This window comes from Thalassophryne amazonica, chromosome 20, assembly GCF_902500255.1.
Source record: "Thalassophryne amazonica chromosome 20, fThaAma1.1, whole genome shotgun sequence".
Classification (NCBI taxonomy): Eukaryota; Metazoa; Chordata; class Actinopteri; order Batrachoidiformes; family Batrachoididae; genus Thalassophryne; species Thalassophryne amazonica.
The window spans coordinates 37,874,867-37,897,907 of NC_047122.1; the positions used below are offsets into that span (position 1 = coordinate 37,874,867).

General features: G+C 40.1%; 1 protein-coding gene across 3 annotated transcripts; it reads left to right on the forward strand.

The window, feature by feature from the left end:
* The first annotated feature begins 4,032 nt into the window (after positions 1-4,032).
* Positions 4,033-23,010, forward strand: LOC117501547 (phosphatidylinositol 4-phosphate 5-kinase type-1 alpha-like). 3 transcript variants are annotated; one of them, XM_034160437.1, is made up of 16 exons: positions 4,033-4,166; positions 9,375-9,504; positions 10,981-11,015; positions 11,185-11,271; positions 12,778-12,908; positions 13,005-13,122; positions 13,332-13,484; positions 13,732-14,031; positions 14,188-14,396; positions 16,085-16,168; positions 16,333-16,381; positions 19,640-19,724; positions 19,809-19,976; positions 20,091-20,226; positions 20,851-20,934; positions 21,019-23,010. In XM_034160437.1, the coding sequence occupies exons 2-15, from the start codon at positions 9,456-9,458 to the stop codon at positions 20,909-20,911; spliced, it is 1,665 nt and encodes a 554-aa protein (XP_034016328.1). In that variant the 5' UTR covers positions 4,033-4,166; positions 9,375-9,455; the 3' UTR covers positions 20,912-20,934; positions 21,019-23,010. The 3 variants fall into 3 exon arrangements, with proteins under 3 accessions (XP_034016328.1, XP_034016330.1, XP_034016329.1); XM_034160439.1 differs by having other exon boundaries at positions 4,037-4,166; positions 9,405-9,504; XM_034160438.1 differs by having other exon boundaries at positions 4,045-4,161; positions 9,402-9,504.
* The last annotated feature ends 31 nt before the right edge of the window (positions 23,011-23,041 follow it).

Here is a 23,041-nt window from a genome sequence, read left to right on the forward strand (position 1 = left end):
GGACACCAGGGAGAAAATTGGAGACCTGCACAAGGCTGGGATGGACTACAGGACAACAGGCAAGCAGCTTGGTGAGAAGGCAACAACAGTTATTATTAGAAAATGGAAAAAACACAAAATGACTGTCCATCTTCCTCAGTCTGGGGCTCCATGCAAGATCTTGCCTTGTGGGGTAAAGATGAGAAAGAGAAAGGTGAGGAATCAGCCCAGAACTACACGGGAAGATCTGGTCAATGTCTCAATGACCTGAAGAGAGCTGGGACCACAGTCGCAAAGATTATATTAGTAACACACTACGTCATCATGGTTTAAAATCCTGCAGGGCAGCAAGGTCCCCCCACACCAGCACATGTCCAGGCCCATTTGATGTCCAGCAGTGACCATCTGGAGGTATGGGAGAAGGTCATATGGTCAGATGAGACCAAAATAGAGCTTTTTGGTATCAACTCCACTTGCTGTGTTTGGAGGATGAGAACAAACCCAAGAACACCGTCCCAACCGTGAGCCATGGGGGTGGAAACATCATTTTTGGGGGTGCTTTCCTGCAAAGGGGACAGGACGACTGCACTGTATTGAAGGGAGGTATGGATGGGGTCATGTATTGTGAGATTTTAGCAAACAACCTCCTTCCCTCAGTAAGAGCATTGAAGATGGGTCATGGCTGGTTCTTCCAACATGACAATGACCCCAAACCAGGCTCGGACTGACAATCTGTGATTTTGGGCATTTGCCCGGTGGGCCGCTGCACGTTTAGACGTGCGTGGGCCGGCCGTCCCATATTTATAGAGATTATGGAAATATAGTGTTCTCGAACCGCGCGCTGCTGTCAACACGAGGAAAGTCCGTGATCGGTGAAGCTACAGCATTTAATCGGCGCAGCTGCAGAACCACTTCCTGAATTTGTGTCAAAATAAAAGTTCTGTAGTGTTTTATACACGACGCAGTCTTATTCTAGATTTCAGTTTTGTTTCCGTCTGATCACACAACGGAGACTTACATCGCGCACAATGATTGACATGACCAACAGCCAATAACAATTGGAGAAGCATACCGGGTGGCCAATCAGATTGCAAGAAGAGCAGGCGGCCGCTCCCACCCCTGTGAATTGATTGAGTCCTTGGCGCCTGGACTTCTCTTCGCTCTCCTACTGATTACAACATTGGAATCGTTTCTTTTATCCTAATTAACTGTGCTTTACTTTTGTTAATCTTTAAATGCAACAGCTACGGACTTCAGCTCCTTAATTTGCTGCTGTGTGAATCCTAGCAGTGGTTACATATTACCCCTCTCTCTCTCACTCACTCACACACACACTTTGGAGACACAAAAACTTCTTTTCCGCTTGTGTGCTGCTTTTGCTTCTGTTTTGTCAGACCCGGCGCCAGAAAAAAAAAAAATTAAGGGGGCGATGAGTTTATCATCACCACCCCCCCCCCCCACCCCCCCCCCACCCCAGACAAAAAGTGCGCACCGGAGGAGACGTGCGCTCCTGGAAAGCTTGTGTATTTACGCTGCACCGTTGTAAGAGACTTACTAAGAGTGAAGAGTGATGACAGTATTTTTTTAATTATTATTTGAACGTATAGACGCCCTGTCAAGTGATCTCCTGCATTCCACACAGAGCCGGTGTTCTGTCGAGATGAGATGCGCCAACTTTCGACTCTGAGCTGTGACGTACCTTCGCATTGTCCAATAGGAACGACGCGTCGGGCCAAAACACGGAAGACTCGTGGCAGAAACCACTGATCTCTACAAAACATTAACGTGTGACAGGACTGCTCATTTATAGAGCAGTTTTCTGAAGAAAAATCATTGGAAATGTTTTTTTGTTGTTGTTACCTAAAAATTTCTGATTACTGTTAAAAAAAAAAAGTTTAGAACACTTGTAATTAAAACAGGTAAATAAATCAATAAATTGTTCTTTAGAAACCTTTCATCTGTATTAAAACCGCCTGTTATTTCAGATTAGATCATTTCTTGTTTAACATAAGGAACCTCAGACATTTATTTTTAGACATAAAATAACATGGAAACTTGTATATTTTTTGAAGTCTGGTAGATTATTTATATCTTATTTCAACCAGAAAAACAAACACTAAATAAATACAAGTGTTTATTATAAATCCAAAAGGAAATAATTTAACACTGACTGCAGTGTGATTGTAAAGTAGGATTTCTGTGACATAAACCTCATGATGTTTTATATATATATATATATATATATGTTTAAATGACTATATATATATATATATATATATATATATATATATATATATATATATATATATATAGTCATTTAAACATATATATATATATATATATATATATATATATACATATATATATAGTCATTTAAACTTGTAATTTCGTCAAAATATGTAATTGCCTTTAATGTTATCAGGACGCCCCCTCGTGGCGCTGGATCCGCGTTTTGTACTATGATCAAGGTGAAATGACAGTGAAAGTGTGTGTTTAGGTGTGTGCTCATGGTGTTTAGGTGTATAGTATTTGTTCATTGGGGGTTCGGTATGAACAGGTGGGTCTGGGTGTTTGGGGGTGGATTCGTCGGGCCAGTGGTGGGCTGGTCCAGAGGAAAAATGCCAGGGCCGAAATTTGTTCCCAGTCCGACCCTGCCCCAAACACACAGCCAGGGCAACTAAGGAGGGGCTCCGTAAGAAGCATTTCAAGGTCCTGGAGTGGCCTGGCCAGTCTCCAGACCTGAACTCAATAGAAAATCTTTGGAGGGAGCTGAAACTCGAAACTTGAAAGATCTGGAGAAGATCTGTATGGAGAAGTGGACCAAAATCCCTGTTGCAGTGTGTGCAAACCTGGTGAAAACCTACAGGAAACGTTTGACCTCTATAATTGGAAACAAAGGTTTCTGTACCAAATATTAAGGTCTGTTTTTCAATTGGATCAAATACTTATTTCATACAATAAAATGCAAATTAATTATTTAAAAATCATACAATGTGACTTTCTGGATTTTTTTTTTTTTTTTTATAGATGCTGTCTCTCACAGTTGACGTGTACCTACGATAAAAATTATAGACCCCTCCATTCTTTGGAGGTGGGAAAACTTGCAAAATTGACAGTGGATCAAATAATTTCTCCACTGTATATAATTCTATTCACAAACTGTTTGAAGCATATTGTGTGGAGAATTTCCTGGAAAAAAAAAAAATCTATTTTGAAATAAGGCTGTCCCTTACCAAAAAGTAGTACATACAAGTATGTTTCAAGTATACTTCTAGTTTACTTTTTATATACTTATCAGTACTATTTTTTGGTAAGGGGTAACATAACAAAATGTGAAAGAAGAGAAGCACTGTGAATACTTTCCGGATGCACTGTAAATGGTTGTAGTTACAAACGCAAACCATTTTTTAAGGAGAGCAGAGTTTTACTAAGGTGATTGTGCAGTTGTGCAGTTTGAGTTTATTTGTGGTTATTTTGTAATTTATTGATAAATATTTATTGATAGGTAATAACCAAATTTTCTTAAAATAGTGTTTAAAATATTTCAACATTATAACATTGCCATGTAACACCCGTCTCCATTATATTGTTACTTTTGCTAAATAAGGATGGTCGATGGCCTGTTTGGATGGTTGCCAGGGAGGACCATAAGATTGTAAATATACACTAACTGAAACAGAGCATCAAACCTTTCATCTAAGAAGACAGGCTTTTAATATTTTTGCAAGTTATTTGTTTTTCTCTTTTTTTTCTTTTATGACGAAATAAATCTAATAAATACATCTCGCTCTTTTCACTCTACAAAGTTATTTTTTAATAAAAAATATTTACTGAATTTAATCATTATTTAACACAGTTTTCAAATGCACGCACACACACAGCCATCTTTACAATTGTTACGTGATTTAATACTTTATTAGATAGTTTCTGGTTATTTTTATTCTGCTTTATTTGTCTCCGTTATTTCAGATGTATATAAAATGGAGATAAGATGCATTTTATTTTTATTTCATAACAAACACTTTTATTTTGAAACATTATCCCGGATGTACTGTTCGTGCTGCAGGTCACAGCTTGCTACTTCCGCGGTGCTTCCTTGTTTCGTAGCTTTAGTTGTTTCAGAAAAGAAAAAAAACGTTTTTTTATTACTGGTAACGGATGAAATTACCTGCCCACCCTTTTTTCCAGTGAGTTCCTTGTTTCTGTTTTTGTATGTGAGTGATACGTTTGCTGTGTACTGACGTGGAGGTGAAGATTTTCAGGCTGTTAAAATTTAGTTTCGGCTCGAAGCCTCAAGTGTTGAGCTGCTGATGTGGTCTACGTTTGTTTATGCTGTTATTTACTTTCTGAGATTTAGAATAACACTTTGGTCGACGGTAGTTGTCTTAAATTAAACTCTGCTTTGAAAAATTTCATACTCAAAAACAAAACGAATCAAAATAAATAAATAAATAATTGCAGAGCCAGTTTCGTTTCAAATGTCAGGTTTCGACACGCGGGCCAACAATGTGTTTCATAACGTCAGTCACATGCTGTAATTTTGATTCAACCTATGATTTCAACTCGTTTATAAAAGCTACAATACAACTTTCCGGACGTGTACACTTTACCAGACATTTCTTTAAACCACTGTTTCATGTGTTTCGAAACTGAATCAAATCACGCATCACACAAATGTCTTGAGATGTTTTCTCGGCCCAAAAGGAGTCATGACGTCTCAACGTCAGGTGTGACGTTACAAAGCTTCATCTGGTTTTCATAATAGCCAGATTTTACATGTACAAAACCAAGTATAAGAAAATATTGCCCATATGCAACACTTGTTAGTATGGTTTTATATTGTGTTGCAAGTAATATTTCATGGTTTTGTGTGTGTATGTTGTTTTATGTGTGGGTTTGTTTTCCTCAGCACACGCCCAGGTAGATTTACACAGTTAACTTTGATTTGCCTGATTGTATGCACATATATTGTTCAATAAAACACACATGAACATACAAATATACATATACAGTAAAACTTGCATGTAATGGATTCAAATGGACCAGCGAATGTTGTCCGTTATAATCAAAACATGTTATACATATAAAACGAACAAAATCGCGACACTGGTAACAATTAGGAGTGGTGATTTTGTTGGAGTATGAGGGGACCTCAAAAAGCAAATAATAAAATTTGTTGCATTTTTGTCATGCCACGTCTCACTGAAACTCTTCATCAACGCACCATTGACATGCTGGTGGGTATGTATGTAATGAATTAGTTACAGCCAGGAAACACCGAACAATCTACAGGGAATCCCCAGTACCAATTAGGCATACATATTTACTTGATTAAATGCCTGACCTTGAATTGGGACCTGCCTCATTTAATGACCGGGTCAAAACTTTGTCTGAAAAAAAAAATGCCTGCCTTAAATAAGCCCCGGGCATTATGTGCATTAAAAAGATTACATTTGGTCGAGTTACTCCTTTTTCTGAGTCAGCTGTGGAGTGATCCTTTAAAAACCTAAAGCCTGATTTATGCTTCTACAGCTCCTTGGCCATCCAGTGACATAGACATGTGCGTGACCCGTTTCAAGTTCTCTGTTGCGTCTTTATGCAATTTGCTGCAAGAACACTGGCCTTTTCTGGATTAATTTGTCCCTCAACGAGCTCCACGTCTTTATAAAATCATCAACCTCCAAACCAATGATACGGTATGTACAATTTTCTCCATGAATTGTAGGTCATTTGAGCATCTTTCGGAAACTTTGTGTTGTGAAGTTGGTCATATTTGCAGACTTTTCTGCCAAACATATTTGATCAATCAATCAATCAATCAACTTTTTTCTTATATAGCGCCAAATCACAGCAAACAGTTGCCCCAAGGTGCTCCATATTGCAAGGCAAGGCCATACAATAACCATGAAAAACCCCAACGGTCAAAACGACCCCCTATGAGCAAGCACTTGGCCACAGTGGGAAGGAAAAACTCCCTTTTAACAGGAAGAAACCTCCAGCAGAACCAGGCTCAGGGAGGGGCAGTCTTCTGCTGAGACTGGTTGGGGCTGAGGGAAAGAACCAGGAAAAAGACATGCCGAGAAGGGGGGCAGAGATCGATCACCAATGATCAAATGCAGAGTGATGATCATGATCCATGATTAAAATGTAATCAGCGTGCACTCTGCAAAAACGTTTAAAATACGACAGGAGAGGAAGGAGTGATAACATGAAAGTGACAAACCACAGTCCTTTGCGGTCTCTGATTTAGTAGGTGTGTGGGTTCACAGCCCTGCAGAGGGCTCTGATATAAAATCGGTTTGGCTCGTCACACCCAGGGATATGTGTGAAACAAAATCCTCTATCCCTCCCAACTCTTCTGTACTTTGCTGCACGGTGAAACCGTCTGATAAGACCGATGATTAAGTTGTGCACATATCATTCATCACAGAACCTACTGTGGACAAACTGTATCTGCATGAATTACCAACCAGTTCCCATTTAAGTCAAAATGGGATCCTTGCTACTGTCAAGACATGAAGTTTGTAAAATGTGTAAAAAAAAAAAAAAAGATTATAATTTTGCCTGGGCTGAAGAGGATTAACACCATATTGCAGTGCAGGCAACAAGTAGCATTTTGTTAATAATCTCCAGCCTTGAATTACACCCTGCCTCATGTAGGTCCAGTGTCTGAGCACCGATTGGAAAAAAAATAAACTGCTGGTCTTTTAAACAAGGAAATGCAGTACCAACATTCCTCGAATTGGTGAGTGTCAGTGCTGAACTTCATTTCATACCTCTATTACTGGGTACGCCCAGATTGCTCTGTCCAGTATATGCGAGGGGTTTTTAATGGAAATACATTCCAATGAGATGGGACGTTTTGTCCGATGTGAGTGAAAATCCGTTATACAAAATCCGGTTTACTACATGAAAAACCATACAAAAGCATTTGGACTTTTGCTTTTGTCCAGTGACTGTGAATTTCTGGTTTATGCGATGACGGTTTTGGCAAGTTTTACTGTACAGTGAAAAACAAAAGAAACGCACACGTTTTAATATTGCTTTCTGAGTAAAATTTCTGTCAGATTTTACACAGAATGTCATATGCCGGCACGTTTGCGTTTATTGAGTCAGTGAACACAAAGGTAACATTCTGGATCAGATCACAGTTAATAGCATTTCAATTAATGCAACTCATGCTTCATTTGGGACCACAGCAGCTCGTCTGAGTCCCTACACCCAAAAGCCCCTTTCACACCGGACCTGCTTGGAGTTGCTTCATGTGGTGTCATGACAATGCAGGAATGGGTCAGGCGCGCGCAGCAGGTGGGCTGAGAGGAGGTGAGAACGCAGAGGAGGATCTGCAGGCAGTCTGGCTGCACTCTGATTTCTCTTCTAGTTTATATTTGTTCTTGTGCAGAGCTGCAGGTCTGTGCTCTGATTTCTGTTATAGTTTATCTTTCTTCCTTTGACCACGAGCTACATACACATGTGAACGAACCATCCGTGAGTAAATGTGGAGATGTCTGGACTTATACTTGATGTGGACTGTCCTTTTATTTAACACAATTATAAGTGAGTTTGAGGGGAGAGTGAGGAAATGCCTGCAGCCAGACAGTTTTTTTTTTTTTTTTTTTTTTTTTTTAATTATTCACATATGCGCACACAAACAAATTGTCTGAGTGAACTGGAGATGTCTGGACTTTTTACTGGATGTGGACATGTCCTGTCTCTGGCAATCAGTCTGTGAGCAGGACTTTTATGAACTTTATTTAAACACAGTTGTGAGACAATTTAAGAGCGAGGAGCTGCCAGGGTGAGCTTTTTTTCTGTGCTCTTTGAGCGTGTAGTTTTACTGCATTGTGTACATGGTAAAAAAAACAATCCTGCATGATTTATACTTAGGGAACAATGGAACACAGCAGGATTCATAAATTAGCGTCAGGTAACATTGTATTGTGAGGGTGTAGCTTCCAGTCACATTGAGTACCGTTGCTTTGGCCTGACTTGCATTGAAACCACTTCCTTTCTGCATCCGGTGCTCGACACAGAAAAAATTAAACATGTTTAATTTTTGGCGTCCTATTCGCTTTGTTCTTTGCATCCATCACTGTGTTCTGGCGTTGAGCTACATCGTCTCGGCACTAGGTTGCCACACGACGCAACTCGAATTGGACCCGGTGTGAAAGGGGCTAAAGTGATCAAAGGGAATAATGTGATTATTAACCGTCAGATGACAAGGTAAAACTCTTAAATGATTATAAAGTCAGTTTTAAGCAGAAACGAAGCCATTTTAAGCAGAAAATGAAGCGATAATTGGCGAGTCGTTACTGACACGCTGAAATGACGTAGGCACGGCAGCTGCTGTGACGCTCTGATCGCTTCCCCCATCTTTTATTATGAAATAATGCTGAATTTATGTGGAAATGATTGTTATACAGGTGAACAATGGATTAGTGGTTGGCACTGTTGGCTCACAGCGAGAAGGTCATGGGTTCGATTTCCGTTTGTGGCCTTTCTGTGTGGAGTTTGCATGTTCTCCCAATGTTTGCGTGGGTTCTCTCCGGGTGCTCCGGCTTCCTCCACATCCAAAGGCACGCAGGTTAGGTGGATTGGAAACTTTAAATTGTCCGTAGTGTGCGTGCAGTTGTGGATGTTTTTGTCTATATGTGGCCCTGCGACAGACTGGGGTCCTGTCCAGGGTGTCGAAGTTCTTTGCGTATGCACCTCAAATAAGACATGAAGGGTTCCACCTGTGCTGGGCTCCAGCCCCCTGCGACCCTTAATTGGACTAAGTGGTCGAAGGGGTGTGTGTGTGTGTGTGTGTGTGTGTGTGTGTGTGTGTGTGTGTGTGTGTGTGTGTGTGTGTGTGTGTGTGTGTGTGAGAGATTGTTGTACAAAAGCTTCAGTGAAGTTATTGTACCAGTGAATCGCTGGTGATGCTCAGAAGTGATTGTATGCACAGTGAAGGCAGGACTGACCGATTTTTAGGGGGAACCGTTCGGTCGGCGACACCGGCAGCAAGTCATTGCTCAAAACATGCCACACCTCCGTAATTCTGTCCTGGTCCTCGCCACTGTCCGTGGTTATGTTTGTGTGTGTATGCATATTCCATGACTTAAAACTCACTATTTATAATCTGCACCTCGTGGTAAACTAGACATAACAATGACTGTCTTCTCTGTTGTTTGTAGAAAAACTTGCTTCTTTTGTTGTTCAGTGTATAAACTCAAGGTCAAAGTAGTGCTTGGTTCTTATTTGTTTTGAAAAATCTTACAGTCCAGCCCTGTTTAATATCTGGTGGTCAAAACAACGACTGTACTGTCCCCGTTTTGGATTAGCATTTCATTGGAATTTAACGCAGCTGATGTTAATATTTGTGTAATGAGTCATCCATGTTTGCTGTTGATTAGCTCCTCCCTGTTGTCCTGATTGATGTCCAGGAGTGTTTGTGGACATTAGTGCCAAAGATTTGAGCTGCATACCTGAGCTGAATGGCCACAGCTGCAGAGGAGCCGCCTGGGCTGCCGGGCCCCTCTACTAGTAAGTCCCATATACGTACATACGTGTCTCATTTGTGACTTGACTGGTGCACTTGAAGAATATGTACATCAAACAAGGCTGAACTGTCCTCATATTATGCACTGGGATTATTAAGTGACAGATCTATAATCAAGGCCTGTCTTTTAGATTCTACAAAATTAATGGAAAAGTGCAGGATATATAGGATTTGTCAATATGTTGACACCTAAATTTGTTTGTACTCTGTGAACAATTCTAGAACTTCCTCAGACCTTGCGTACGCACAGATAATGAAGGCTCAGTTGTCCTGCAAAGGTTACAAATGACCCTTTTAACTAAATGCACAGTATATTAGCACTCTATTAATTCAAAAAGACTAACACTTTTATTAAATTAATTAATCATTCATTCATTTTCTGATGCTTATCCGGGTCATGGTGGCAGTAGACCAAGCAGCTCATGCCACACCTCACCATCCTCGGCCAAGTCCTCTCTTCCTGGGGATCCTAATCCCTCCAGCATGTCACGGGTCTTTCCCTCTATGTATGCAGATTGCAGCCCACGAACATGTGCTTGTCAGTTTAGAAGGATTCACAAACCTGTAAGCTGGTGATAACAAAAGTATTTGCTATGCACATGTCACAAATCTGGTAGTGATTGTGCGCATGCACTTATTTTGTCCAGAGAACATTTCTGTGCACATATTAGTTTATGAGTGTTTCTCCAGAATTCACTCACTATTATTGACGTGCATGCTCATGAGGTTGGAAAACGTCACTTGTGTATCTAACCTTGGTGTGGCATGATTTGGTGCTGTATTAATAAATTCAGTTCAGTTGAATTAAAGGTCAGCAGTAAAAGAGGCTACACCAAGTACTGATGTGAAAAAGTAGAAAAAAAGGTCCTATATTAGGCCCTGAGGTCAGTTCGTACCAGTGTTTATTACCAACTTCTAGAGCATGAAGCACATTAGAGTCTAGAACTGTCCCTGGATTGGAAGCCAAGTCCATTGCAAGTTATTTTCCCAGCCAAGGCAGGTGCCCATTTACAGCTGAGAGGATTGGGACAATGTAAGTGTGACCAGTAATTGAAACCCAGGCCTGCATATTGGTAGTCCAGCTCCTTATCCCACTGAGCTATCTGCTCTGCAATTAAAGTTTGTGTTTATTAAAGGTTCACGCCACCAGAATATTTTGCAGACACTTAACTTGCCATCATAGTAATCTGCACATTTATTGTCTTTGTATGAACTTATTTTATCAGTCATAGCATACCGGTACTGTAATTTTTCCTATGACAAACAAAGACTTGCAGAGTCATTTCTGCACAAGACGTCTTTGGGGAAGTCATGACTGAGAAAGAGGTCAGACAAGCAAGTTTGTGGCTGCTTTGTTTTGTATACAGTGTAAGAATTGTATTTCTTTGCAGAAAACACTTGTCTTTGTTTTCCTTCTTTTCCTGTATAACCTACATGTTTCCTCCCCTGTGCCCCACCAGATTCTATCGGGACTCGAAAAAATGCATCTTCAGAGGTGAGAAAACCCAAAGGATGTGAGATCATATTCCACTTTAGTTAGGAAACAGTGAACATGTTGGCATAATGTGTTCCTTCCTCTTTGTAACAAAGCGATTATTGCTTAATTTCTGCAAACATTAGCTGTTTTCTTGCAATAATTCTCTCTTGTGTGCTCCCACTGACAGGGCCCATGGACAAGTACATCTCAGACCATGAAAAAAACTATTGGCCACCGTGGAATTGATCCCACTGGTGAGACCACGTACAAGAAGGTGAGATTAGTCATTTGCATTGTTGATGAAGGCACCTTTGAACATTCTGCTGTTGTTAGACTTTTGAGATCGCTTACTGACATTAATATTATCGAAAAAGTGTTTGAACTTGATTGTTTGTTAAAGGTTACTAACCCCCTTCATTCAGAATCAGTTCTGTCCTCGTGGGACTTTAGGAGATGATCTTTGATGATTATGTCCTATGAGAGAAATCCTGATTTAACAAGTACCAAAAATGAAATACATGGGTGTCAATAGGGTGCTGGCAATAGAGCTGCCAATTAACTAAAACCATGGTTTCCCAAACCTTGAAAATTGTATTGTGTAGTTATTAATGCATTCTTGCATTTTACTTTTTATTACTGGTACTGCATTTACAATGTGTATTGCTTGTTATTTAACCTCTTAAACCCTAGAGTCCCCAAATTTGGGGACTTGCCCTGTTTTGGAACATTTGAACACTCATAACTAACCAGTGCTGACACCAACATACATTTATTATACATCAAAATGTCAAGCAAAGTCTCCTCTACAAAAGTATCCACTTCAATCACATATCAACTTACCACAGCTGAAACGCCAAGCAAATAGACATAAATCGGAATTCATTTTTTGGGGGGAAAAAAACCCCTCATTTACTCCTACCAAGTATTAATTACTTTCATTTTTTTTTTTTTTTGCATCCACAACATCCCCTAGCCTAGGGCCTGTCTTTTAGCTGATCCAAACTATTGCATTTTTACCTTGTACAAGCTGAGAAATAAATCATAATGTATGGGTACGTGATTTTGGTGATTTTGGCTTAAGGGGTTAATTATACTTGTATATGGACTGTTTTCCTTGTGCCACATTTTCTGTAAACAAACTGACCAGGACTAACTTTTAAGACTGTTACAGGTTTGATATAATATTTATTTTTAAACAATTTCACATATATGGCCAAATTTCTTCAGATCCCACTGTACCACTAACACACAGGCCATTACAGACCAGATTATTTTATTGCTGTTTTGTGCATTTTGGGCGTTTTTAACTTCTGATGCAGCTGCACCATTGATTCTCATTGCTCATTACATAACAAATGTAACCTGTTCATCTCTCTCTCTTGCTCTCATTCTCTCTCAATCCGAATTACTTCCTTTTCACTACACACACAAAGACAAAGTTAGCTTCAGGTTACACACTGTGTAGTTGCTGCTGTTATTTTATCTTTTCACATGTGGGAAGCATGGTTTGCTCCCAGGCTAAGCTTGTGTGAAATAATCGGTTCATGAAGATGGGAAAAAAACAATAACAAGCAACACTAGTTCCACACATTGTTTTGCGCTAAATTGTACTTGAAGTTGGTAACTCATGTTCTTATAAGGTAATGTGGATTACAGGTGAAGACTTTCTCTATTCAAGTTACCTGCAATTGTAGGTTGTAACTTTTATTAGTAGATCTGCTAAAGTCCAGCTTATTCTGTATTTGTCAGTTGACAAGTGCTTGTATTCTTTGTCATCCAGACAACATCGTCGACCCTCAAAGGCTCTATTCAGCTCGGCATCACTCACACTGTGGGCAGCTTAAGTCAGAAACCTGAGCGAGATGTGCTCCTGCAGGACTTCGAAGTGGTGGAAAGTATTTTCTTCCCCAGGTAGGACTCTGAAATTCTGTCTAAGGATTACTTGTAAAGATGATTCATTGTACATTGCACATGACACTAATACTGCTTCATCTGTGCTGAATGCAGTGAGGGAAGCAACCTGACACCAGCCCACCACTATGGCGACTTCAGGTTCAAGACGTACGCACCATTCGCCTTTCGCTACTTCAGGGAGATGTTTGGCATTCGGCCTGATGACTACATGGTACACTTATTTATCTTGCGCTTATTAAACAAATACAATTTGATGGACTTCATGAAGCAATAAACTTTTCAAAGAGGAAGGAACTGCAGATTGTAAGGAGGCAAAATGGGTAACTGTGCAGTACCAGAGCATTGACTTTTTTAAAGGATCAGTTGACTTTTTTTAAACATTTATTTTAACCACGGCTCTCTGGTGTGAATTTGTTGCAGTATTCTCTTTGTAATGAACCACTGATTGAGCTGTCAAACTCCGGGGCCAGTGGATCTATCTTTTATGTTTCCAGTGATGATGAGTTCATCATTAAGACGGTGCAGCACAAAGAGGCAGAATTTCTGCAGAAACTGCTTCCAGGATACTTTATGGTAAGAGCTTATGAGAGACTGTAAAAGTATGAAAAAAGTTGGAAAAGTATCAGCTCAGACTTAGGAGCTTCTCTCACTGAAGTGAAACAATGCAGTAAAACAGGAAGTTATCTGTCAACGTCTCAGCACCTCATGATTGAATGATGAATAATTTCAATTATGTACATGATTACTATGTGGATTTAATATTCCCCGGTCCAGACACTAAAAGATCTTCCTCCTTCCTTCCTTGTCTGTTCTGCTGCAGAACCTGAACCAGAACAAACGGACCTTATTACCAAAGTTCTATGGACTTTATTGTGTCCAGGCAGCGGGTAAGAACATCCGTATTGTGGTTATGAATAATCTGCTCCCATGTGCTGTGCGTATGCACCTCAAATATGACCTGAAGGGTTCCACCTATAAGCGGAGGGCTTCGACTAAAGAGAGAGAAAAGGCTGTGCCCACATACAAAGACCTGGATTTCATTCAGGACATGTCTGAGGGGATCTTACTGGACAGTGACAAGTACAATGCTGTTTGCAAGACCATCCAGAGAGACTGCCTGGTGAGAACCAAAGAGGTGGTATAAGCACCCCATTCTACCTCCATGTCTGTTAGTGGAATGAAAAAAGTCTTCCTCAGATTTCTTTACATAGCTACAATTTCACTCATGTTTCAACCCCTGATCTAGTTTTTTTCCTTTTCTTTTTTTAAAATTCAGGTGTTGCAGAGTTTTAAGATTATGGACTACAGTCTCCTCGTAGGGATTCACAATGTAGATCAGGCATGTAGAGAACAGAACAGCGAAGAGGCGGTTGCAGGTGCTGCGGGTCAAAGGAAGCCACAGGGCCAGAAGTCATTGTACAGTACCGCTATAGAAGCCATCCAGGCTGATGGAGGGAGCATGGGGTCCCTGGAAACAGAGGACAAGTGAGTGATGATTATTGCGTGGTCACATAGATGAAAGTCTTTGATGTAATAATGGTTTTTGTTATCACAAAGTTCCATTTCTCAATGGATGCATACACAGATCGCATGATTTGGGACAAACTGAGTTTTAAAGGGACATTGAAAAAAATGTCTTTAACATTGTTGATTTATGACACAATGAATTGGTAGGTAAATAAAAGTTTTGTCTCATGCGTACCTTCTGGCAAACTGTCACTTAGATTTCACATATGTATCTTCCACAAAGCTTTGACTGTTCAAAGCAACCCAGCAACATATTTGGTATCCACATGTAGTGGCTGTACTGTCTTTTTTTCTGTGTTGTTTCTGTTGCAACTGTTCCCCTTTGCTCCCCCTGGGACACAAACTACAGCATGGGAGGCGGGCGCTCTGACCAAACTGCTAAAAGCCTGGGCTCTAGCCTGAGTGGCCAGAGTATCCTTTAACTGTTGGGGGAGTGAGGCCTATTTTATAACGCCTAAATAGATTCTTGTCATTTGATTGGTGGTTTGTATGTCACGTGATGTTGATCATTCATCCCATTTGCCATTTTCTTTCATTTACTGTGCAAGTTTGGTTCCATACGTTTTGTATCATTGCACGTCACGACCACCTTAACACAGCGACGGCACTTAGTTTAAAAACAAACATGGCAGGGCTTGTTTTGGTGACGGATGATTTGAACGAGCTTTATGACAGTGCTCATTCTTCTAACACAAAAAATAGCAAACAAATCCAGTACACCATAAGCCATCTGGAGGCATTTGCAGTATTTGCTTGGATGTCTCTAGCTGAAGTAGAACCACTGTCTGAAGAAGAGCTCAACAAATTGCTGTCGTGATTTTCCGCTGGACTGAGGAAAGCAGACAGCAATCTGTATACCAACAGTTTTGGATTGGATTGTTTTTAAACTATCTGATTGTTTTTGCAAGTTCACAGAGAACAATTTTGGATTGGATTGAACTGCTATTTAAAGTTTGTGTTGGACTGTTTGGAACCTCTTGACCTCAAAGGACCAGTGACGCACACCAAAATGTATGTCCCTTTTCACATATTTATAAATTGATAAAATATAAAATGACAAGGATCTATTTTAGGAGTTACATAAAACAAATAGTGGGGGGTTTTTTTTCATTCGTGCAATGGTAAGAATATTTCATGCAGTGAAAGATGAAATGTTCCATTCACCGAGGCATAGTTCATGATATCTCCTGCCAGTTCATCAACATATTAGCTCAAAAGCAGTATATGTTTCCATCTTGTACATGTCCAAGTAAATAAGGAATATAATAAGATCAAATGATTTGAATTTAATGAGGTCTAATGCACTAAATCAATCCTAAACAGCAACTTTGTTTGGCTTATATAGAGCCTTGTACCATCTACTTGTCTGTCACCTGCTGGAAATGCTTGGGATTGCTGCAGGAAATAATCCTATGATCACACACATGGTTGGAAATTAGGAACAAGTGTAATTGATGTTACACAAAACTTTCAATTTGCTTGTTTGTGGTTTTCTTGAATTTCCAAACCTTAGGTCTGGCGGCCTTGTAAATATGTTAACAGAAGTAAATGTCTGACTGTTAATTAGATTTTCAGGGCTATGCCCCTCATGAGCTTGATACCTCTCTTTTAGAGTGTAAGTAATAGTTTTCCGTTTTACTTTACAGAACGGGAGGAATTCCAGGAAGAAACTCTAAAGGGGAGAGGTTGCTGGTATATATTGGCATCATTGATATTCTGCAGTCATATAGGTAAATGTTTATATTTCTCAATTGTTTTTCTTAATGCCAAACATACTGACGACTGAAAAAGTGAATGAAAACTTGTTTGTACTTGAATTGTGTAGTGTGAAACCAAACCTCAATGTAATCTGAGTAATTTCTGATGATTTCAGACGCAATGTTTTCTTTTTCAGGTTAGTTAAAAAACTTGAACACTCATGGAAAGCTCTGGTTCATGATGGGGTAAGCTGAATCTATCAGCAACTCTTATGGCCCCTTCAGATGTAACACGAATGAGGCCGAATGGCGCCCGAAGTAGGATTTGAATGGCACTCGTGAAAAATCGGAGCCACACTCGAATGCCTTGTACAGCAGTCGGCACAACCATTCAGCCACAGCACATGCATTTGCATGTGCATTGCACTGGTGCTGGAAACTCAAACGGCCTCCAAATGAGATTGTACTCCTATCTGACTGCGATCACAACATTTGTATAGCATATCGTACGCAGGTTGGACCATTCAGATCGCGGTTGAGGGGCTGCACAAAATGATCGGGTATGTCGAACCCTGGCCGAATGTCACGATCGTGTCAGCCTTCACACCAGCGGCCGAATGGTGGGCGAATGCTCATTCAACCCACACTTGGACACAAGGGAGGTGCCACCCACGAACTTCCAACAGCAGTCGTTGGGCACTTAGAAAATGCGTGTCCATTAATGCGGCCAGCACAGATGTAGTGCCCAGGACACCACTGTCGAGGTGCGGCCGTGGTGGTGACAGCTCAAAGGGCGGTCAGTGTGGCGTGTCCGCCCCCACCCCGAGCACCACGATTGTCATGCGAGTGTGTCGTCTTCCCCCCAATCCAATATTGTTGAGGTGCAGCAGAGGTCTGAGGTGCCAAAAGCTCCAATGGCGGCTGGAGTGCAGTGCAATCACTGTCCAGTACAGTGCACACCTTGACAGGCTGTTAACGTCCATGATGTACATCATTTCACACATACATTGTCATTCCCTCCCATGGGTTACACAGTGTATTTGAGAGAGACATGCAGGTGCGCACAGTGTGCTGCCTGGCCTGCTCACTGCGAGTCGATGCATGACACACAGCTGAGCGGGATATGAGAGCTGTCAAACAGCCATCATGACAAATACAGCATGTCCCTGTGGAGGTGGACTAATGGGCAGCAGTGTGCCCAGGGGCCACAACAGAAATATCACTAAGAACATTTAGTTGTACCAATGATTTAATCTTTTTGATTGAATTTGGAGAAATGAGGTATAAATACAGGCATTATTGTGAGATCTATACAGATGGGTCGAAAGACCAGGACAAAATTGGTGCAGCTTGTGTAAGTGGCCGTCTTCAAAGGCAAATTAGATTGCCAGACAGTTCTTCTATATATACAACCGAGTTGTTTGCCCTGAAAATGGCTTTGGGTGTTGTTGCTGACACTGACCAAAGACGTTTTGTTGTTTATACAGACTCTCTGTCTAGTTTGTCGGCTTTGCAGGGCAAAATTTGTACACATCCGTATATTGTTCAGCTTTTCGAAACTTTGTATACAATCGGTACATTAGGTAAGCATGTAATATTTGCCTGGGTACCTAGTCATCCAGGCATTAAGGGAAATGAAAAAGCTGACAAGTTGGCAAAAGAAGCTCTTGCTATGGATGTAACACATACCCTACACAGATCTAAAGCCAAAGATTAACAATTATTTTAGAAACTTATGGCAAACATTATGGGTACTACATCCCAATAATAAACTTCATCGACATCAACCAGTTGTTGACTCGCTTACTGGTTTACCACTAGCTAAGCGGCGGGAAGACATTGTGTTGACCCGCGCTCGTATAGGCCATTCACACTTGACACATGCATATTTACTTGCAGCAGATGACCCACCGTTTTGTATATCATATAATTGCGTACTTACAGTGAAACATGTCCTGCTTGAATGTGATGGTTTTGCTCATATTCGTGTGAATTTTTATGACGTTCCTGATCTTACGACGTTATTTAGAGATGTTTCACGATCACACATTGTAAGTTCTCTTAAAGAGATGAATCTTTTTATTAGGTTTTAAGTTGGAAACTGTTCGATTCCAATTCACACCAGTGGTATCTTTGGGCAAGGTATTTTATTCCAGTTGCCTAGTTTTTCAGAGGAGACTTTGTATGCTAACGGACCTGCTTCATTTGTGGTAAAGGGTAGGGAATTATCCCGGTGAAGTAGTCGCATTCCTAAACTACTGATAACCTGCTGTTTAACCTATGATGATGGATATTGTGGTGTATTTTGTGTTTAATGTTCCAGGTGAATATTTGGCAACTGTTTGGCACTTATATGACATTTATGTGTTTGTAGTGTTATTTTCTTATCAATCCAGACAGGAGTGTCACTCGTCGGTGATGTGATGTCTGTATTGACATGATCACACACGATCACATCCACTACAGTTATGTGTTTGTCAGGGAGCCGTGGTTGACATGTAATTACGTCATGAGTTGAATGTCATTCAAATTCAAGCAGGGAGAGAGCTGACCACGGCCAGTGACTGCTGTCCAGCAGCTTGCACTGCTCCACATCGCAGCCGCTGCATCAGCGCAACGCAAAGCTTGGGATCACATATTGTCACATGTGCTCCAGTCACCCATGTTCAAAGCACGGTGGTGCATGCATGTCTGCAAACAATGATGACATGGGGAAAAATAAAAAACAACCAAGATCACTTTTGGATCTCCCCCAGCCACGTCTCAGCACGCATGCTGATGCCCATGCAGTCAGAGCTGCACCACGCAGGTGGACTGCAGCAGCCATGAACCTCGCTGGCCTGACCTCCGGTTGCTGCGTGTGCAAGGGAGGGAGGGATGTGTTTATTTCATTTCATCTCATTTATGTCCTTTCATTAATTTCTTGTTTACTTCCATGGGCATGGTTCATGAACAAAAAGGAATGTAAGGATGATAATTCTTGTATTCTCTGCTGGTTGTAATAGGAATTAAATATTTTTACAGAGGAGAAGAAATCAATTTGTTTCCTCAATTCCAACACAGACACTGTCCCAGCTTAAGTCATCAAGCATCAAATAAAGTCATTACTAGTACATTTTAATGGTACATTTATTGTTCTTATAATATTCCATGATTTCTCATTATTTTGTCCTTACTAATATCTTTGATTTATGGACATTTCTACAACATGCAATTGCTTCCCCCGCTATGAGAGCACGATGTGGTAGCACACCTCTCACGGTGGTCACACTGTGTTCGTGCATGTGCACGAAACCGTCGCCGCGGATCGTACATCATCTGTCCACAGCTGTCCACCCATCTGTCCCTCCCAACTGCAGCTAGAATTTTTCGGGTTTCGTCCATTCGTCCAGTTTCGGCCTCATTCGCCCAACTTCGTGTTGCGTCTGAAGGGACCTTTGGAGGTGTTTTAAGTGTTAAAAAAATGCATGTACATATACTGCTGTTGTGATCAACTGTCTGCAGGATACTGTATCAGTGCACAGACCAGGTTTCTATGCAGACCGGTTTCAGAAGTTCATGTGCAACACGGTCTTCAAGAGGATCCAAGGTAAGGTTTTATTTATATGTGCACGAGTGTGACTGCTCATAATTGTGGGCTCTTAATTAAGAGAGTGGGCTCTTCTATACACAGTGAAAACCTCCCCAACTAAGAAGCGCCGGATTATAACCTATGCTGCTTTGAGAAAGGCAGCTGGTGTTGGACCTGTGTTGTCCACCCAGGCCAGTACCAGCAGCCAGAACCCTGCAGCCCATCAGCCTGCCATCTCTGAAAGCACAGAAGACTCTGAAGGAGAGGGCGGTAAGATCTGGAAGCGATGTTTACCGATATTCTAAGATGAAGTTTTCAGCATGTTTCTACAGGTGATGTAATTATTTCTAACTCATAACTCACTTTTCCTCCCGTTCCCCTCAGCCACGCAGTCAGGTCATCCTGACCTCCTGAAGGCACCACAACCCGATGATGCTGGAAACGAAATCTCTGGGTTTAGTGCCACATATCAGACTGCTCCTTCCTCTTTGACCGAAGACCAGGAGCCCACTGCCACCAGGTGGTAACTGAGAGAATGTTCATGTATTTTAGATTTTTATATGATAAATCTTTAGCAGCACTGTTAGTGACACTTTAAACCATGCTGGGTTTTTCTCTGATTGTGACTTCATAACTGATGATTAAATGCAAAAGTATGATTGTTTGCACACATTTCTCTTAAGAGCGTCCCCGTGTGCCATCTGAGAAAACCACATTTGCTTTTTAACAGTGGCGTTCTCTGTGCACATGTTATCATAAAGCAGTACCTGGTACAGCAAAATGCAAAACTTGCTGCTCCAGACTGATTTGTTGTAATCTGCCATAATCTGTCCATTCCTTGATAATGGATTTAGCTGAACACCAACAGATATGCATCTCTTGAAATAAATCTCATACTTATGTATGTATGTATGTGTATATATTTCATTGAAATAAGGATAGAATGACACGCCACTGGCTGTGGAGTACCTCAACAAATGAACTGTTCAGTGACAAGCTGACTAAAAATGGAAGAACATGCTACATTTTTGCAAAAATGCTAATTATTATCAATTATTATTGTCAATATTTAAAATTTTTCGCACATTTGGTTCCATGTTGCATATTGTTTTTCAATTCCATGAACATAATTATTTGTTTTCAGAGTTCAGGATGGGATGCATACAGACAATATTGGTGCTGAGGCTGCAGTTTCAGTGACATAGTTCCTTACACACACAAGTGCACTGTAAGTTGGTAGAATTTCGTTTTCAGATTTTCCTGGATGTGTGTTTACAATTTTTCTAATCAGATTAATTTTCTTTGTTTACAGGCATGGTGTAGAAAAGAAAAATGGATTCAAAGGAACCAAAATATAAGAAACTTGGAGGATTGTATGAGCATCGCGTGAATATTAGCTCCTAAGAGGGATTTAAGATGCAAAAACTGGAAGCAGAATTTTTATAACTACGGACCACAACAACGCGACCAAGTCCCCCCACCCCATAAATTGGATATAATTGCCTCTATTGTTGTTTTTGCACTTAGATTAGGAATGTTCCAAGTTTCAGTTTAATAAGATGTTGTACTTTTTACTCTGACACTAGCAGTACATGGTGTTTAATTAACAGTATGTCTGTATATATGGTTTTACAAGGTTGTGCACAACTAAGAATTCTTCTTGGCACCACTGCCAATTCTGTCAGCATTCAGTCTGCTACTTAATATAACAAAAGACTTTGCCTTGTTTCAAACCACAGTTTCTTCATTGTAAATCAGTTATAATGCATATACTGTACATTGTGTGCTGTTTGGTGTTCGTTCCTTTGTGTTCCATCAACTTGCTGCAGATTTTCTGCTGCCAGCCAGAAGCTGGTGCTGCATGTATTGTCTCCCATAACTGGACACTAACACCGGTACCACGTTATGTAAATTGGTACCTTATTTTTATTTTATTTTTTTAATGCTTTCATTCATACATAATCAGCTGCTGTGTTCTGAGCTTTCTCTCGCTACATTTTATGTTGGGAGGAAGTGATAATCAACTTACGGTTGCTGTTTCATCAACTGTTGTGATGGACCAGTAGGTTGTGGATTGTACCTGAAACACCTCAGATTCACTTCACAGTGTGATTTTTTTAAATGTTTTTATGTGTTTATATTTACTTTAATATAAGTTTTGAGCTTAATGGCTCATGACCAATTACTGTTACTTGAATGGCTGTAAGCTACGTCCATGACAGTGTCAGCTTTTATTCTTGTCAGACTGCATATGTGATCCACTGGAGAACACTGGAATGAAACCTGCCTTTTATACTCGTGTCTGATCAGCAGAACATGCTGTGATTGGTTTGATGTTTGTGGTTTATCCAGCATGAACAAGACATTGTTGCTGGAAAGACATCTTGATTTTTTTTTTTAATTAAGTGTTTTTAATGGATGAATGGATGATATTTGTATTTTAGTGACAAGTACCAAATAATACACAGTCATGGAATTACAACTGCTGCAATCTCTTAGTTTCTGTGGTAATGTATTCTTACTGATAATATTATGCATATTTGCAGTATATCCACAATCCCACTTTAAGCCTAGAAGGGCTGAAGTATTTATTTCTAAGCTGTAGCAGTAATGACTAAACTTACTGCCATGTATTTACTCTGCACAATTTTATTTTTCCATTGTATTCCTGTTGATTCTGTTTAAGAATTCTGAACATTTTACTTATATCTGCTGAGGACTACACACGTTTTTATTATTTTATTTTATTTTTTTAGGAAGAGTGAGCAATGTTTAGTTATTTTAGTTTGGTCTCCGTTACTTGTACAATGTTATGTATGTTTTTGATATTTGAAAATGCTGAAATATACAGTGACTTTTTTTTTTTTTTTACTTTGATAGCAGATGTATATAGGAGACATTTACAAGGACATTTACGTATAATGGAATTGCACTGTACTTATATACGAATGGGCTATGGTACATTAAATTTACCATATACAAATCAGAGTAATTAAAAAATACTTAAGAAAATCACAATTGTTTAGATAACACATCTAATGGTGTTTGAACATTTTTATGCATTATGTAAATAGTTGTCTCCCAGATCTTACACCACATTGTCAGCTCACACTTGCCTTATTGTATATTTTCAAAAAGCAGATAACACACTGCCTATCAAATGTGTAAATAACCATAGTTATGGTTGTATTTATTGCTGTCTTATGTTTTACAAATGTTTATAATCATGATGGGATTAAAATGGGCTTTTCTCCTGCACAACGGACCTGCCAAATGTATGTGAACATTAAAATTTTAAATAAAATGCTTGATGAGCTTTTAATTACATCCAGATA

Coding starts and splice junctions, on each gene's coding strand:
- LOC117501547 (XM_034160437.1), top strand. CDS start 9,456: ATGGCCACAGCTGCAGAGGAGCCGCCTGGGCTGCCGGGCCCCTCTACT. Junction 9,505..10,980: donor GCTGCCGGGCCCCTCTACTA/GTAAGTCCCATA, acceptor GTGCCCCACCAG/ATTCTATCGGGACTCGAAAA. Junction 20,227..20,850: donor CAGGAGCCCACTGCCACCAG/GTGGTAACTGAG, acceptor ATTTGTTTTCAG/AGTTCAGGATGGGATGCATA.